The 17,386-nt window shown below is 36.1% G+C and overlaps 1 protein-coding gene across 3 annotated transcripts in view; it reads left to right on the top strand.

Annotated features, from left to right (window-relative positions):
• The first annotated feature begins 381 nt into the window (after positions 1–381).
• The window catches only part of limd1a (LIM domains containing 1a), a 44,212-nt gene continuing 27,207 nt past the window's right edge, over positions 382–17,386 (top strand). Inside the window, exons 1-2 of one of the 3 annotated variants that reach the window (XM_051131015.1) lie at positions 382–662; positions 898–2,117. In XM_051131015.1, the coding sequence (XP_050986972.1) occupies positions 1,037–2,117 (1,081 nt within the window). In that variant the 5' untranslated portion in view covers positions 382–662; positions 898–1,036. Of the gene's footprint in view, positions 2,118–17,386 lie in introns of all 3 variants that reach the window. The other 2 variants (XM_051131014.1, XM_051131016.1) reach the window with 2 other exon arrangements.

Raw genomic sequence — 17,386 nt, 5'->3', positions numbered from 1 at the left:
TTTTGGACCTAAAACTTTTAATTTACACATTCATTTTTTTCATGTATGCGTCAAAGAACACTGTGGAGTTTTTCTTGTCCCAGTAACTGTCTTAAATTAACCGTTAGTCAGATTCACTATAATATATACATTGAAGTGCTGGATTATTTCCACATGTCCTGTGGTGAGCAAATTCTCTTCAGTGTACTTTAATCATGTGAAATTACAACACAACCACACGACAGCAGAGAGTCTTTACACGTCTCTTTCAAGTACAAGCTCTCTAAACCGCCCAAAACTTTCTCCAACTCCAAAAAGGCTGATCTCGATTATTTAGCACGGAGCTCTATGTGAATAACCTGCTCGCGGACACTTTTTTCCTCTTAACGCGCCCGCGAACTGCACAGCTGGTCGCGCGCTCTTGCCAGTGTCGCGCGCTTTTTCATTCACAGTGGGACTCGGCGCGAGCGGAGAGAGCAGCGCGGAGGCGGGAGTCACTCAGTCTCTTTCAGTGAGGAGAAGAGTTCACTAAAGGAGCAGATCAAACTCGCTCTCGTCCAGTGAGGAGCAGACTTCGTTAGATTTTAGAGTTACGGTCGAGTTTCATTCGAGTTGACCGGAGAGCTGCCTCCGAAAGTTACACGAGTAGCGAAGTTCTCGCGTCCGTTTCTTTTTAGTCAGCTGTAAGTTCGTTTTATAGGCTAGTAGTTTTGACTTCTTGTCTCTGTCTTCAGTTTTGCTAGTTTTATTCACTGGCTGACAACGATGCCGAGAGCTTTTTCGTCGAAATAGGTTTCCAGTCACGCTTGGTCACTTTTGCGGATTTAATCTGTGTCGTGTGATGTTTACTGTGTGGAAACTTAAACTCTTCACTTGGCTTTTGCAGTTTTAAGTGATCTTATTCGTGGCTTTTCACAGGTGAATGAGTTTGGACAGCTGTTCCCCATCAGTTTTTCCTCTTCAATGGTTTGACTAAATTACCGTTGGAGATCCTCCGCTGACAGAAGACGTTTAAAAACTTAACGTTACTTTCTGAGTGTTTCGATACGTTGCAAACATGGACAAATACGACGATTTGGGACTTGAGGCGAGTAAATTCATTGAGGACTTGAACATGTATGAAGCATCGAAGGACGGCTTGTTTCGCGTGAAGAGAGATGCAGGAAACAACCCGGATTTTGAAGAAACAAGGAGAGTTTTTGCCTCGAAAATGACTAAAATACACATGCAGAAGCAGCAGGAGGAGATGGCAAGAAACAGTTTGGCAGCAAGGATCAATGGAAGTCATACGAAAGTGTCAGATAATACATTTTACACCAAAGACAGACCACCCATCAATAGTTACAGACAGGGTGGTGAAGCAGCAGCCAAACCGCCCATCATGTCTGGACCGACGGTTGGCACTGCCAGTGTGACCCCATACGTATCTTATGACGGACAAAAACATCATTCAGCCAGCTTACATGACGGATCCAGCAACAGGGCTTATGATATTAAAGAGACTGGGAATGTTGTTAACCCAATACCAGTGCCAGCCCGATCAGCACCCTCTACCAGCCCCCCAGGCACATTGGGGTCAAGAAGCGGTTACCCGTCTCAGACGCCATCGTCTCCTTTTTCAAACAGTTCCTCCTCTTCTAGCTCACCTGTAGCTGGTCAGAATTATTCTCCAGTGTCTCAGGGATTCCCTCAAACAGGGAAGTCTCCTTCTCAGTCACCTACAGGAACATACAGGGATGCATATCACCAGCCTCAACCGGTTAGCCCTGGTCAGCATTGCCAACCAAACTCTGCCCAGTGGCCTGCCACGTATCATAACGGGGGAGCTCCTAATATTAGCACCCCCTCCTCTACCCAGGTGACCCAACCTCTATTGTCCCATGGAGGGAAGCAAGGTGAGCCAGCCCAACCCAAGAGCACTGCAACCTGTAATCCGACAATGCCTGCTTTTACACCGGTGGCCCCTGTCGAGTCGCCCCATGATGAGTCTTCCAGCCCTTCTCGGGCGCTCAAACTGCCATGCCAGACCCTCCATGTACAGACAGATCAGGGGCCATCTGCGGCTGAAATAAAATTAGAAGCTCTAACTGAACGCCTGGAAAAGGAGATGGACGCCCAGCCAAAGGCTGAGTACTTTGGTAAGCACAACGTGATCGCTGCCAGTGTGTTTTTCTATTTATCTTTTTCACATCTGCAATTGTGTTTAGCAGCTTGCTGATTGAAAAACCCTCTCTGTTTCCACTTGACCTTCACTCCATATATATGTGTGTGTGTCTGTGTGGTTGTGGCCACAATGAGCTGTACATTCAATTGTGTGCGAGTGTGCGAAAGAGCGATGTAGATCCCTGTTACCGGTGCATTTCCAGGCTTTTTCCTTTCCAGGAGCTATTCCTGGGCCTGCTTTCTTTTTCATCTGTTGTTCATTTATTTCATCACATTTCAATTACCAAAGGCAAACTTCGCAGTTACCTCTTTTTTTGTTTTATTGAGTTAGGCTCTGATCTGTGGGAGTGTGTTCAAGTTATTGGAGATTTCTCACACTTAAGGAAAGTTTCCTCCCTGTCGCATGGTGCCCGCTGTGTATGCAACTACCCTAAACCAACATTGCCACCCCCATTTTCGTTTGCTCTGTGGACAGTGGGCCTGGAAATCTATTTTCATTTACATTTGCCTCAGCATATAATCTACCAATTGTCTCTGGCAGGGTGTATCACAAAATCAAACACTCAAGGTATTTTATTATCTTCCACGCTTGGTGTTGAATTTAGTTTCAGTTTACTTTGGTTACAAGTTTGTTGACCTAAGAATAAAAGGATTTATGGCTAAAGTGCAGGTATATACCTATGGAGCTTAAGGAAGATGGCATATTTAAAGGGGCAGTTCACCTATAAATTAATATTCTGTCATTTATTCAACCTTGTGTCTTTCCAAAACCATAAAACAAGTTTCTGTCTTCTTTGGAACATAAAAGAGAATACAAGTCAGTCATAAAAGTCAGTGGGATCAAAAGTTGTTTGGTTTCCAACATTCTTCAAAATATTTTCTTTTGTGTTTCACAGAAGAAAGTAAGTCTTAGAGGTTTGGAATGACGTGAGAGTGAGTAAATGATGACAGAGTTTTAATTTTTTTTAGTACTGACCTGAATATCATATTACACATAGAAGATGTTTACGTATAGTCCACAAGAGAAAATAATGAATTTATAAAAATTACTCTGTTCAAAAGTTTACATACACTTGATTCTTAATACTGTGTTGTTACCTGAATGATCCACAGCTGTGTTTTTTTGTTTAGTGATAGTTATTCATGAGTCCTGAACAGTTAAACTGTTCTTCAGAAAAATCCTTCAGGTCCCACAAATTCTTTGGTTTTTCAGCATTTTTGTGTATTTGAGCCCTTTCCAACAATGACTGTATGATTTTGAGATTCATCTTTTCACACTGAGGACAACTGAGGGACTCATATGCAACTATTACAGGCAGTTCACGCTCACTGATGCTCCAGAAGAAAACACAATGCATTAAGAGCCGGGGGTGAAAACTTTTGAACAGAATGAAGATGTGTACATTTTTCTTATTTTGCTTAAATATCTTTTTTTTTTTTTTTTTTTTTTTTTTTTTTTTATTTAGTACTGCCCTTCAGAAGCTACAGAAGATACTTGCATGTTTACCAGAAGACAAATTACATTAAATTTACTCTGATATTCAAATTCAAAAAGTTTTCACCCCTGGCTCTTAATGCATGTTTTTTCCATTCTGGAGCATCAGTGAGCGTTTAAACCTTTTGTAATAGTTGCATATGAGTCCCTCAGTTGTCCTCAGTGTGAAAAGATGGATCTCAAAATCATACAGTCATTGTTGGAAAGGGTTCAAATACACAAAAAAGCTGAAAAACCAAAGAATTTGTTTGACGTGAAGGATTTTTCTGATAAACAGCAGGCAGTTTAACTGTTCAGGACAAACAAGGGACTCATGAACAACCATCACTTAAAAAAAAAAAGCTTTTGATACAAATTCAATTATTATTTTCTCTTGTAGACTATATGTAGATGTCTTTTATGTTAAATATCTTATTCAGATTAGTACTAAATAAAAAATAACATGCATTTTGTATGATCACTCTTTTTGCAGATTTTGCAGGTGTATGTAAACTTTTGACCTCAAATGTATGTATATATTTTTCATATTATGTCTGAAAAATCAACACTAAGTTCAATCCATCCACTGGACTGTGCTGTTATTTTTTATTTTTTATTTTTTTAATTATTATTTATTTATTTATTTATTTTTGTTGTTGTTTTTTTTTTTAAAGAAAAGCTTCCGCATTAAATTAAATATGCCATTTATCTTGAGTGAGCTCCATAAAAACTGTAACACCGTGACGCCTAAGTAGACTACTAAAATACGTAAAGAAAACGTGGGTGGTCTCTGTGTGCGTCACCACATGACCAAAGGTCACATAAGAAGGAGCCGAATATCATTTGGAACCTATTAATGAGCCAATGTTTTCTAAACTAGTTTAGTATGCTAGCTTGAATGGCTAACAGAAGAAGTTGACAAGTGTTGACGTCTGATGTGCTTCAGTTTCCTGTGTTCTTGACAGTGTAGTCTCTGATGGTGCACTGAGCAAAGTTTTATTGTTTTCCTTGTCTTAAAGGAGAAGTCCACTTCCAAAACAAAGATTCACATATAATGTACTCACCCCCTTGTCATCCAAGATGTTCATGTCTTTCTTTCTTCAGTTGTAAAGAAATTGTTTTTTGAGGAAAACATATAATGCGCTGATATGGTGCCCCGATTTCCAAAATGCAGTTTAAATGCGGCTTCAAACGAATGCGGTTGTAAACGATCCCAGCCGAAGGGTCTTATCTAGCGAAACAATCTGTTATTTTCATTAAAAAAATACAATTTAAATACTTTTAATCTCAAACGCTCATCTTGCTTTTCTTTCTATGAACTCTGTGTATTCTGGCTCAAGACATTGTATGTCGAAATTCGTATTTTCTCAACTTCAAAAATAATTTCAAAATCATCCTACATCATTGCAGAAGTACAGACACAGTCTTTGCAACGTAAACATACAAATAAGATCAATCACCCTTAACAAATGTAAAACAGCGATATAGGACGATTTTGAAGTTGAGGGAGAACATGAGATGGGAGTTTTTCGACATACCCTTAACTGTCATAAACCGGAACAAAAATAGGCCAAGCAGAGTAAGACAAGACGAGCGTTTGGCATTAAAAAGTATATAAATTGTATTATTTTAATGAAAGTAACCAATTGTTTCACTAGACAAGACACTTCTTTCTCGGCTGGGGTCGTTTGAAGCCGCATTTAAACTGCATTTTGGAAGTTCAAAATCAGGGCACCATATCAGTCCATTATATGGAGAAAAATCCCGAAATGTTTTCCTCAAAAAACAATTTCTTTACGACTGAGGAAAGAAACACATGAACATCTTGGATGACAAGGGGGTGAGTTATTTGTAATTATTACTTATTTGTAAATTGTTGTTCTGGAAGTGGAGTTCTCCTTTAAGATTTGTATGTCTTAATGTAATGTAATGTCTTTTACTGAAATATGTAGTAGAAAACCCATTGAAGATTTACGTTATTTAAAAAAATCCTTTCCTAGCAATAAGAAAAATAGAAAAGAATGGAAAGATGCCTGTGGACGAATAAAACTTCCTTAAGACCGGCATCTTTGTTCTCTCCACTTTAGCCCTGATTCCTTTTAGTAGACCACAGCTACTGAAAGAGCTTACAAACGGCAGAGACAAGAAATGGTAGATCCTGGAGGATGTAAACATGCCGATGCTTGTCATGACTCCGCAGCCTCTGAAGGAGTTTCTCAGCGTGGATTTTACTAAGTATCTGGGGGATTTTACACTCCTTGTGAGGAAAATCTCAAGGAATGGCACGGAAGTTGGTTTAAGCTTCTATCCATCTATAAGCTTCTATAAGCTCTTTTAGTAGCTCTTTCATCGTATCAGTATTTTATTTTCCAACCATTACAACCATTTCAAGTTATAATGGTGCCCCCCCATGGTCCAAAATATGTATAAAATGATGTGCATTTTTTAAATAACACAAATCTTTCTAATACATATTCCAGTGAGAGACAAAGTTTACATTATGTCAAGCCACACAAATCTTAATACTCTGGGATCACTTTAATATTCATGCCTATATAGTGGAAGGGTGGAAAACATAACAAAGGGAATCAGTTTACTCAACTGAATGGATTACTGCAAGGTTTTACTGCTGTATAGATAAAGTGCGTTGAGATCTCAGCGCAGAATAGTTCTCAGATTAAAAGCGTGATAGTCTAGCAGTCCCTAGCTGCACTTGCTGCTTCCATTGAGCTCTTGTAAATCATTCAGTCTTTGCTAAAGGAATTTCCTGCTGGAGAAGCAAAGAGCCATCATAGAGTGTGTGAAGTATCTTTGGTATACGTTATTGTGATTGCAGAAGAGATACAGACATGAAATATTGACACAAACATGAGCATTCTTGTGCCTGAGCCTACATAAATACTTTCCTTTAAGCATGTCTCCGGACATTCGTTGTTTACATGTGCCGTATAATGTGATCACTGGGGAATAGCTAGTTTAAATTTAACTAAATGAAGCCGCGGAGCTAGCATTAAACACATGGAGCGTTTGCCGTGCAGCTCACATCCTTGTGAACTTTGTACTGTACTCTGGCTTGACAGTCACTTTGTCTCTCTCTGATTCATGCCAGAGCATAGATTGACTGAAAAATGCTGTCTTTGGCCTTGCACAAACTGAACAAATCAAGGATTTTTTCATAAACTGAGGAGTGGGTGAATAAAGTACATTGCTTTTATTGTCAACCCCACACACTATTCTTTTTTAAGAGCTCTCAAAGCCTGGAAAATGTCAGATATCATTCAGGCTATGACAAGTATCTTTTGTGCAATAGTTTTAAAAAATAGGTTTTAATTTATTAGTTAATTTGAGTTGTGTAACCTAATTATGAGTGAAGGACTCTATTTACAAACTGTGATGAAGTGTTTCACAGTTATTAACATTGTAAATCTAGCAAAGGTTTTTTTGTTTTTTTTATTACACACTTAAAAGACTGTACTTTGTGTTATGTAACTTGACATTCAGTTTCCAATACAGCAGCTGAGAGTGATGGCAAATTTGACATCTTTCTTCTAAACACTGTAAACAATTTCCTGCTTTTTTTTTTCCTCTTTTGGAAAATCATAGGAATGCTTCATGTTTTTGTTTTTTGTTGTTTTTTTCCTTTAGATTAATTGGTGATGCAAAAATTATGTTTGCTGTAGTTGCCATTCAGCAAAATCAGCTAAAAGTTTACCCAACTATGACAACTTTTTATGACAACGACTTTTAATCAGCACAGAAATGTGAAAAGAATAAAATTATTAATCCATATTAATAATACTGCCTGAATTAAAAAAAAAAAACAGCCCTAAATAATATAATATTACACTTTATACTAGACTGCTGCATGTCTGGTGGTTGTTTACCACCACGTTGTGCTATAAAATTGTGTAATACGTACAGTTGAGGTCAAAAGTTTACACCTTGCCAAATCTGCAAAATGTTAATTATTTAACAGAAATAAGAGGGATTGTACAAAATGCATGTTTTTTATTTAGTACTGATTTGAACAAGACATTTCACATAAAAGACGTTTACGTATAGTCTACAAGAGAAAATAATAGTTGAATTTATAAAAATTACCCCGTTCAAAAGTTTACATACACTTGATTCTTAATACTGTGTTGTTACCTGAATAATCTACAGTGGGTTTTTTTTGTTGTTGTTTAGTGATAGTTGTTTATTAGTCCCTTGTTTGTCCTAACCAGTTAAACTGCCTGCTGTTCTTCAGGAAAATTCTTTCAGGTCCCACAAATGGTTTTCCAGCATTTTTGTGTATTTGAAGCCTTTCCAACAATAACTGTATGATTTGAGATGCATCTTTTCACACCGAGGACAACTGAGGGACTCATATGCAACTATTACAGGCGGTTCAAATGCTCACTGATGCTCCAGAAGGAAAAAAAAAAAAAACTATGCATTAAGAGCCAGGGGTGTAAACTTTAGAACAGAATGTGTACATTTGTCTTATTTTGCCTAAATATCATATTTATTTATTTAGTACTGCCCTTCAGAAGCTACAGAAGATACATGTTTTCCAGAAGACAAAATAAGTTGAATTTACCCTGATCTTCAAATTCAAGAAGTTTTCATCCCCAGCTCTTAATGCATTGTGTTTCCTTCTGAAGCATCAGTGGGCGTTTGAAGGTTATGTAATAGTTGCATATGAGTCCCTGAGTTGTCCTCAGTGTGAAAAGATGGATCTCAAAATCATTGCATCAGCTTTTGAACAGGGTCATTTTTATGGATTCAGCTATTATTTTCTCTTGTGGACTATATATGTAAACATCTTTTATTTAAAATCTCATTCAGGTCAGTACTAAATAAAAATTTACATGCATTTTGTATGATCCCTCTTATTTTGGTAAAATAATTAACATTTTGCAGATTCTGCAAGGTGTATGTAAACTTTGGTCCTCAACTGTACCCCTAACTTATGTGCCATTGAACAGCATATTAATGACCAAACTATTCTGTTTACATTCATGAGGGAAGACCAAGTTTAGGCACTGAAGGATGTTTCGACATGCACCTGTGTCCTGTTGACGCCTTCTGGATGCTGAGTTGGCAGTAAATGGCCTAATAATCCATGCTGGTGTTTATAGTCTCAGTCTGACAGCTGCTACACCGCAGGGATGTTAAGGAATGTCTGCATTTTACAAAGTAGCTAAACCAGGACAAAGAGATGATAGTAAATTACAAGACACTTTAGTGAAGTCTAATGGCGGTTTTGCCTCCGCTGACATCCAAATGGTTGGCGTCCCCCCTGTCTGGAGACGGTTATGCTTGGCCTCTCCCTGCTGCGGTGTTTTGTTTTGGAAGAGACAGTGGATGAGACGTGAGGGAGGGAGTCCCGCCTTGTGCACACAGACATACCAACAGCAGACATTCATGCTTTGTGCCCTGCGCTCTTTTGATGAAGGATTCCTTAATCTGCCTGTCGACTAGATGGCTTTATCTTAATTGTTGTCTAAGATTCTTGGCTTCCTGGCGCTTGGCTCTTGAGTTCATGTCCTGCTCTCTTGAATGGCTGTACTCAGGGTCCACAATTAACTACTTGGCCTGTATCTCAATGGTGGGTGAGCTGAGAAAATGTACCTTTTGTAATTCCTTAAGCCCGGTTTGGACCAAAGTAGTGGCAATGTAATTGTCGTACAAATCCACATTTGTGAGTTTACAAAAAGGGATCAGTCCCTTCCTGTTGCACTTTGCGGTAATGTGCATGGTAAACAGGGCTGAAACGATTAGTCAACATAAAAAATTGTCAATAAATATTTTTGTTGTCGAATAGTCATATGGTATTATACGACCCATGTAAGGTCCTGCAATAACACGGTTTGGTTTCTGAGGTTCGCTTTCCTCTCAGTAACAAAGTAAACACATCAAAACAGCGGTGAGAAAACCACAGTTAAAAAAGCTAACCTAGCTAAAAAGCAATCTGATCATTGCGATTTGGATGTGTTTGAACCAGCTCTGCAGTTCGGTACTCCAGTGACAGCCGGTCACGTCACATTTATTTATGTAGCACTTTATGCAATATAAACTGATTAAAAGCAAACAGATTTACAGTGTCTGCGTCATTTTCAGTTAGAATTACAACTTGACTTTCTGTTATAAAGCTGCTCTCCAGTGGGGAGCTAGCTAATGATAACATCTTTTTATTAGGGAATGCAAAAAACAAACAAAGAACAACAAAAAAAAATATAGCTGCAAGCAGCAATTACCGGGGTTCGAGCATTAAGGCCTTTTAGGTGGTATGCAAAGTTGTTCAGAATGAGGGGATATATCATACAGATGTAAGTGTAAGATCTAGTGTTTGTGTGAATAGATGAGCATTTTTTAACAATTTGAGGCCATTTACCATAGAAATCTTGTTTTTAAAGCCTTTTTAGCTGTTATAGCGCCACCTATGCTCCGATCTCCATGAAACTTTGCATGCTTGTTAAGAATCATCTGACACATGTTTTCACCAATTTTTGTAAAGTTTTGAGTTTTCGTTTTGGTTTTATAGGCTTTTGGGTATATGTGGCCACACCCCTTTTGTAAATTAACCCAGTTATAGCTAACCAAAGGAAAAAAATCAACATTTTTTTGATAATTATTGATCTAGAGAGTCCAGAGAATATTACTGCAGTGGTTTCATCGAGATTGAGCAAAAAACCTAGGACTAGTTCGCAAAAGTAGGTTTTTCACATATTTGTGAATAATTAATGAACGATTTGATTGACAGCAATGGTTCTTGAGGCAAAGTTGTTCATCATGAGGAGATCTATCAAATGATATGCATATTGTGTGGATGTGTGAAACACCACGTGATTACAGAGCCATAGAATTCGTTAGCGCCAACTAGTGGCCGATATCTTTCAAAATTCTTACAGACCATTAGGACCATGAGTTTAACATGCCCACCGAGTTTCGTTCCGATCGACCTCCGTTAACCTTGTCAAATAGGTGCTCAAACTTCATTGGCCAATGGCGGCCATGTTTTTTGAGATACGCCAATGTCCTCATAGACACTTGTGCCCCTTTAGTCCAAGAGACTGCATACCAATTTTCAAGTCAATCGGACTAACGGCGGTGTATTTATAGCCAATAATATGTTTTTTCAGGCTTATAGCGCCACCAAGTGGCAGAGCTGTGCAATTTTTTTTATTTGACCAAAGATTCAGCGTATACACATGTGTACCGAGTTTGGTGAAGATACCTCATTTGGTTCATGAGTTATAGCCATTTTAGTAAAAATGGCCCCCCACCTGACAAACTTTTTGGGGCCCTTTCGCAACGATGAGTCAAAATTTGAGATTTTTTTGATAATTATTGGTATTCACTGTCCAGAGAACATTTCTGCACTGGTTTGGTTCCAATCGGGCAAAAAACCTAGGACTAGTTCGCAAAAGTAGGTTTCAGATATAACGCCATTTTGCGGAAAAACGGTCCGTCCCAGACCACAAATCGCGCCTGTGCACTTTTGTGCGTATTGACCCAAGGATTGCAACGATGTAAAGTTTTTGAGTCTACGACAAAAATTGTACGAGCTACGGCCAAAAATGTAAAAAAAGTTCGTTTTTTGCGCTGTAGCGCCACCTTTAGGCCGATTTGGGCGAGACTTTGTATCTGAGTAGCGAGCAAGACTACTACGATCTGACCAAGTTTCAGCTCTCTAGGCCTTACGGTTTGGGCTGCACGATCAGTTTTACCGGAGAAGAATAATAATAATAATAAAAATCCTTACAATTACAATAGGGTTTCAGTGCTACGCACTCGAACCCCTAAAAAACATATTGCATTAAACTGATAGTTTGGTTTGCATAGATTGAAGCTTGATCTAACTCAGGACTGTTTTGAGTATTATAACAGTATAAGGTGTTTTAAGAGAGCCAATGTTGTGAATAAAATAATTTATCCAAAAATAAAATGTCATGTTACTTTTGTTTTGTTCCATATCATGGACTCACAAATGACAGAATGAGTTACTTTTTTACACAGTTAATTAAGTGGATGATTAAATCATCTTATTTTGCATGCCAAATATATTTATTTGTATTGTAAAAAAAATAATCCTATAACATAATTGTTTGACATTTTCAAAACCTGAAGTGATTACCTTAAAATATGTAAAACTCAATATTTTTAAAGCTGAAAAGTCAGTCAAAGCCTACTGATTATTTGGTGAAATAATCAATGGATAGTCGAATAATAATTGTTAGATTAACCGATTATCAAAATAATTATTTACTGCAACCCTAATGTTAAATATGGACACTTTTATTATTGAAATGCTGGAAACTGTTTGAAAAATATTACATCATAAAAAATAGAGATTGGAAAATAGAGAATAAAATCATGTTTTGTTCTTTGAAAAGGGCCATTATTATAGTATGCATTTTTTAAAATATTTATATTTATGTGACCCTGTCATAAGGTATATTTATAGCAGTAGCCAAAAATACTTTGTATGGGTCAAAATTATCGATTTTTTTTTTATTATTATTTATGCCAAAATTCATTAGGATATTAAGCAAAGATCATGTTCCATGAAGATATTTTGTAAACTTAATTTTTGATTTGTAATATGCATTGATAAGAACTTCATTTGGACAACTTTAAAGGTGATTTTCTCAATATTTAAATTGTTTTGCACCCTCAGATTTTCAAATAGTTGTATCTTGGATAAATATGGTCATTTATTTATTCATATATTTATTGTCATGTATTTATTCAGCTTTCAGATGATGTGTAAATCTCAGTTTAAAAAAAGACCCTTATGGCTGGTTTTGTGATCCACGGATACATATATTTATAATTTTACTAGTTGAACAAGCGGCCAGATTTTCATCACTTTTGTAACAGTTTGCATTAACTCATTTCTGCTAATTTACACATTTTGAGTGATAAAATTGGTTAAAAGACAGTTAACAATTTAGTCTAGAGCGCATAAAACAGGAATATATTTTTTTATAATTGTTAAATTAAATATGAATTTATGAATTACTTAGTTAATAAATTAGCTGATAATTTAACCATATTTTGCGAAATTGTTTTATTAAACATACTTTTAAAGTAACACTTTAAGGTTCATTAGTTAACATTAGTTGAATGCTTTGGTTAACATGAATTAAGAATGAACAATACTTTGTTAATTTGAACATTTACTAATGCGTTATTAAAATCAGAAGTTGTGCTTTTTAACATGAGTTAATGCTCTGTGAACTAACATCAACAAGCAATATTTTACAGAAAGACTGTATTTTTATTAACATTAACAAATATTAAATACTGTAATAAATGTATTTTACATTGTTTTTTCATGTTAGTTAATACATTAACTAACATTAACTAAAGTAATCTTAATGTAAGGTGTTACCAAGATATGTTTTTCTTTAGCAGTGGGATTGTTGGTGTTTTCTCCTTGTATAGTTGTGAGCGTTGCTGTGCTGCAAACAGTTCAGTTTAACTATGTATTATGTGTCTGTCCCTAATAAAGTACGGGACAACTGGCAAGAAACCCTTTTACCAATTTGCCAAAGCTATTTTTTACTGGTGTGGCATTTGGCTGTACTAACATGAATGTATTAATAAACACATGTGGTCTGATTAATAGCAAAAACAGATTTAGTCTTTTATTTTAGATGTAGTGCTGTAAACAAATACCACTGGTGCTGATGGGAATCCTTTGACTGGTCATGCCAGCTCTCAAGTGGCTACATTTACTGGTAATGGTTATGTTGAGTCGATATAGATCTGTGTACACGATGTAGGTCATCTGAGATAAGTCTGAAACAGTACATTGTGAATGTGAGCACATTCCCCTGCATGTCTCATCTATGATAATGTGTTAATTTAACAGAAAGGGATGCTTGATAGAAATCAGCTCCACATAGTCTATGGTTTGTTTCAGGTTCAGTGCATCTTCAGCGCTATTGTCAGCATCTGTAGCATGAGTGGTTTCTTTTTTCTTTTTTCTTTTTCTTTTTGCATTTTCCTTTTTTGTTTTATTTTAATTTTCAAGTTTTAGCAATTTTTTTTAACGTGTCAATGTAGATTTACCCGATTTGCGGCCGTTCATATATATATATTTGGATTTTCCTTTTTGTTTCATTTTAATTTTCAAGTTTTAGCAATTTTGTTGAATTTGACATTTATATTACATTTCTATTTTAAAACAGAATTAGAAATTTTTAGAAATTAGCATTTTATTTATTTAAAAATGTCGCTTACAAAATGCAGATTGACCTGATTTGTGTCAGTTATTTCAGTGTGTGTGTGAAAAATACAGCCAAGAGGGAAAGGCCATGTGTGACAAAGTTAGGACACCCTATGATTCAATTGCCTGTAGATCCACTTTTAGCAGCAATAACTTGAAGCATTCATTTTCTGTGTGACTTTATCAGTCTCACATTGTTCTGGAGGAATTTGGACCACCCTTCTTTTCAACGTTGCTCTGGTTTATTGAGGTTTGTGGGCATTTGCTTATGCACAGCTCTCACCACAGCATTTGAGTCAGGATGAGCTCTGGACTTTGACTGGGCTATTGCAACACCTTGATTTTTTTTTTTTTTCACCCATTCATTGCTGGTGTGCTTGGGATCATTGTCCTGTTGCATGACCCAATTTTGGCCCAACTTTAGATGTCGGACAGATGCCCTCGCATTTGACTCTAGAATACTTCGATATACAGAGGAGTTCATGGCCAGCTCAATGACTGTGAGATGCCCAGGTCCTGTGGCTACAAAACAAGCCCAAAATGATCAGCCCCCCCTACAGCATGCTTGTCTTTTGGTATGAGGTGTTTGTGCTGATATGCTCTTTAGGTTTTCACCAAACTTGGCGCTGTGCATTATGGCAAACATCTCCACTTCAGTCTCGTCTGTTCAAAGGACATTATTCTCTTTTTGTTTTTTGTTTTTTTTAGATAGAAGAGTCTTTCTTCTGCCAAGCCTTCCAAACATGCCATTTTTGTCCCATATTTTTCTAATGGTATTGTCATGAACTTTATCATTTAACTGAGGCCTGTAGAGTCTGAGGTGTAGTTCTTGGGTTGTCTGCCATTTCTCTGAGCTTTACACGGTCTGATTTTGGGGTGAATTTTCTGAGATGTCCACTCCTGGAGAGGTGTCTGTTTTAATTGTCTTTTACTTGTGAATGAACTTCAGATTGTTTGGAAATGGCCGTATTACTCTTCTCAGACTGATGGCAGCAACAATTGCTTCTCTAAGATGACTGCTGATGTCTTACCTCCTTGGCATTGTGTTAACACACACCTGAAGGCTCCAGACCAGCAAACTGCCAAAGCTTATGCTTTTATAGAGGCGCTCAGACATGCTGATGGTCATTTAATCAAAGGTATTTAATTAGCAGAGCTTGACTGTTATTAACCCTCTTAATTCCAATGTTAACAGTAAGGGTGTCCTAACTTTGTCACACATGGCTTTTCCATTTTGGCTTTATTTTGTTCAGTAAATAATGACACAGTGCAATTTGTCATGTGTTGTTGTTCATTTATTTTCGAAATTTTAAGACCAACCAAGGACCAGTTTTTTTTTTATGATGTCCTGATACAAAAAACTGTGGAATTCAATAGGGTGTCCTAAATTTTTCACATGACTGTGTGTATATATATATATATATATATATATATATTGCCATTGTCCTTTTTGTTTCATTTTAATGAAAAAAAAATTAAAAATTAAAACTACTTGAACTTAAATAAACTCTTATTTATTTATTTATATTTTTTGCATTTGCCTTTTTGTTTCATTTTAATTTTAAAGTTTTAGCAATTTTGTTGAGTTTGACATTCATACTATATTTCTTTAAATATGTCTATGTATTTTTTATTTAATTTATATAATTTATTATTTTATTTTTTGTTTTTTTTCAGTGTTAAATTAAAACTACTTGAACTTAAACGAAATTAAGTTTTTTTTTTTTTTTATTTTACTTAAAATTTATTTTAAAGTAACAAAAAATTGGAATCAGAAATGCGTTTTATTTATTTAAAAATGTTGCTTGTGCCAACTTAGAGTGTGACATTAATGTAAATCTACATTATTTCATTTCATAAACAAGCAGCTTACAACTTGCAAATGCGCTGGAAAGTGGTGTTGCTATGCTAGACGTTAGCATCAGCTCTTGGTAGTCAACTGTATAGGATCCAGACCCATTTTAAAAGTGCTACAACATGGTGTTTAAATGAATTACTTCAAATGCTTGTTTCAATGAAAAGCCTTTTTGTAAGGCAGATGTGAGTCTAAACGTGTTTGTGTAGAAAGTCTAACGCTTGGACCAGGCTTTGCTGAGTGGGCAGAACTTGTTAGCGTGATGTTTGCTGAATACCAGATGAAACAGAGGCTCTTTTGTGCAGGGCCAGCGCTGGCTAAGAGTAGACCTCTGTCTGTTTAACGCTGTTATCTCAGCTTATGCTTGCTTAAATGTTCTCCTAGCGCATGCCACGTAGACCAGCCTGAACCAGCAAAGATGGACAAAGAGCCTCTTGTGTTCTCAGCTCACCTTCCTAACAGCCGGTCTTGTGATTTCACTTGAGCAGTACAGTTATCTTAAGCTCATCTTGATGTAATGTTCTCTGTAGGTCATAAGGGTCTGCTTGTTTACTAATTAGCTACCATCTGTGTGTGTGTGTGTGTGTGTGTGTGTGTGTTGTTTGTGATCCGAAGTATAGCGTTACACTCTCGGGGGGCAGCAACCACATAAGAAAAACAAACTACTTTTTCAGTTCTTGTATGGCATTTAGAATTGTTATTTATCATTGCATTGCATCTCAAAATATTATATATTAAACTTTTACTATTAAGCATTATACACTGTAAAAACATTTTTTAAAGAATATATTTTACAAGAAAATTTTAGTCTTTAAAATTTCATGTTTATCATGCTTTAACTAGAGGTTGCACCACTTTTCTAGTTTTGCCACAAGTTACAGGTTACACAAAAGTAAAAATAAAGTGAACAAAATTAGTGCTGTCAAGCGATTAGTCTCAATTGATCAAAATAAAATCCAAAATAAAAGTTTTTGTTTACAAAATATATGTGTGTGTACTGTGTATATTTATTATGTATATATAAATACACATGCATACAGTATATTTTGAAAGTTTTTATATGTATATACTGTATTTATATTCAAATAATTTATATTATATATTAACATTTAATGCATAAACATAAAATATTTTTCTTAAATGTATACATGCGTGTGTATATTAATATATACATAATAAATATACACAGTACACACACATATATTGTGTCAAATACAGTGGTTAACATTTGAAGTGGATCAAAAAAGTTAATCCAAGTTGTCCTAAGACAAGAACGTAAGAAGGTATTGTTTTGGTTTTAGGACAACTTTGATGAAAAGTTTTAATCCACTTCAAATGTTGACTACTGTAGTTAAAAACATTTAAAATCTAATGTGGTTACAGATGGTAAGATTTTAATATCAGTTACATTATTGCAATTAAGTTACATGACTGTTTCTTATGATCTTTCTTATGTAACTTTTTGTCAGAAATCTTAAATGCTTGAAATTATTTTTGTAGACAAATATAAATTGTGCCTTTGCAAAGTTTTTTTTTTCTTAGGAATTAAAAGTTTTTGTTTTATTTATTTGTGTTTTTATAAGTGAAGGAAATTGGACTGGAGAGTAAAAGAAAAAAATCCCTCAGTATTGTTTAAAAAGCATCCCAGGCGGGTTGCCAAATCTGTGGTTTTCCCACCAGATTTGGCTGCTTT

The sequence above is a fragment of the Labeo rohita genome, chromosome 16 (genome assembly GCF_022985175.1).
Source record: "Labeo rohita strain BAU-BD-2019 chromosome 16, IGBB_LRoh.1.0, whole genome shotgun sequence".
Taxonomy (NCBI): domain Eukaryota; kingdom Metazoa; phylum Chordata; class Actinopteri; order Cypriniformes; family Cyprinidae; genus Labeo; species Labeo rohita.
The sequence above is the reverse complement of the archived record's forward strand: the minus strand, read 5'-3'. Positions and strand labels throughout refer to the sequence as shown.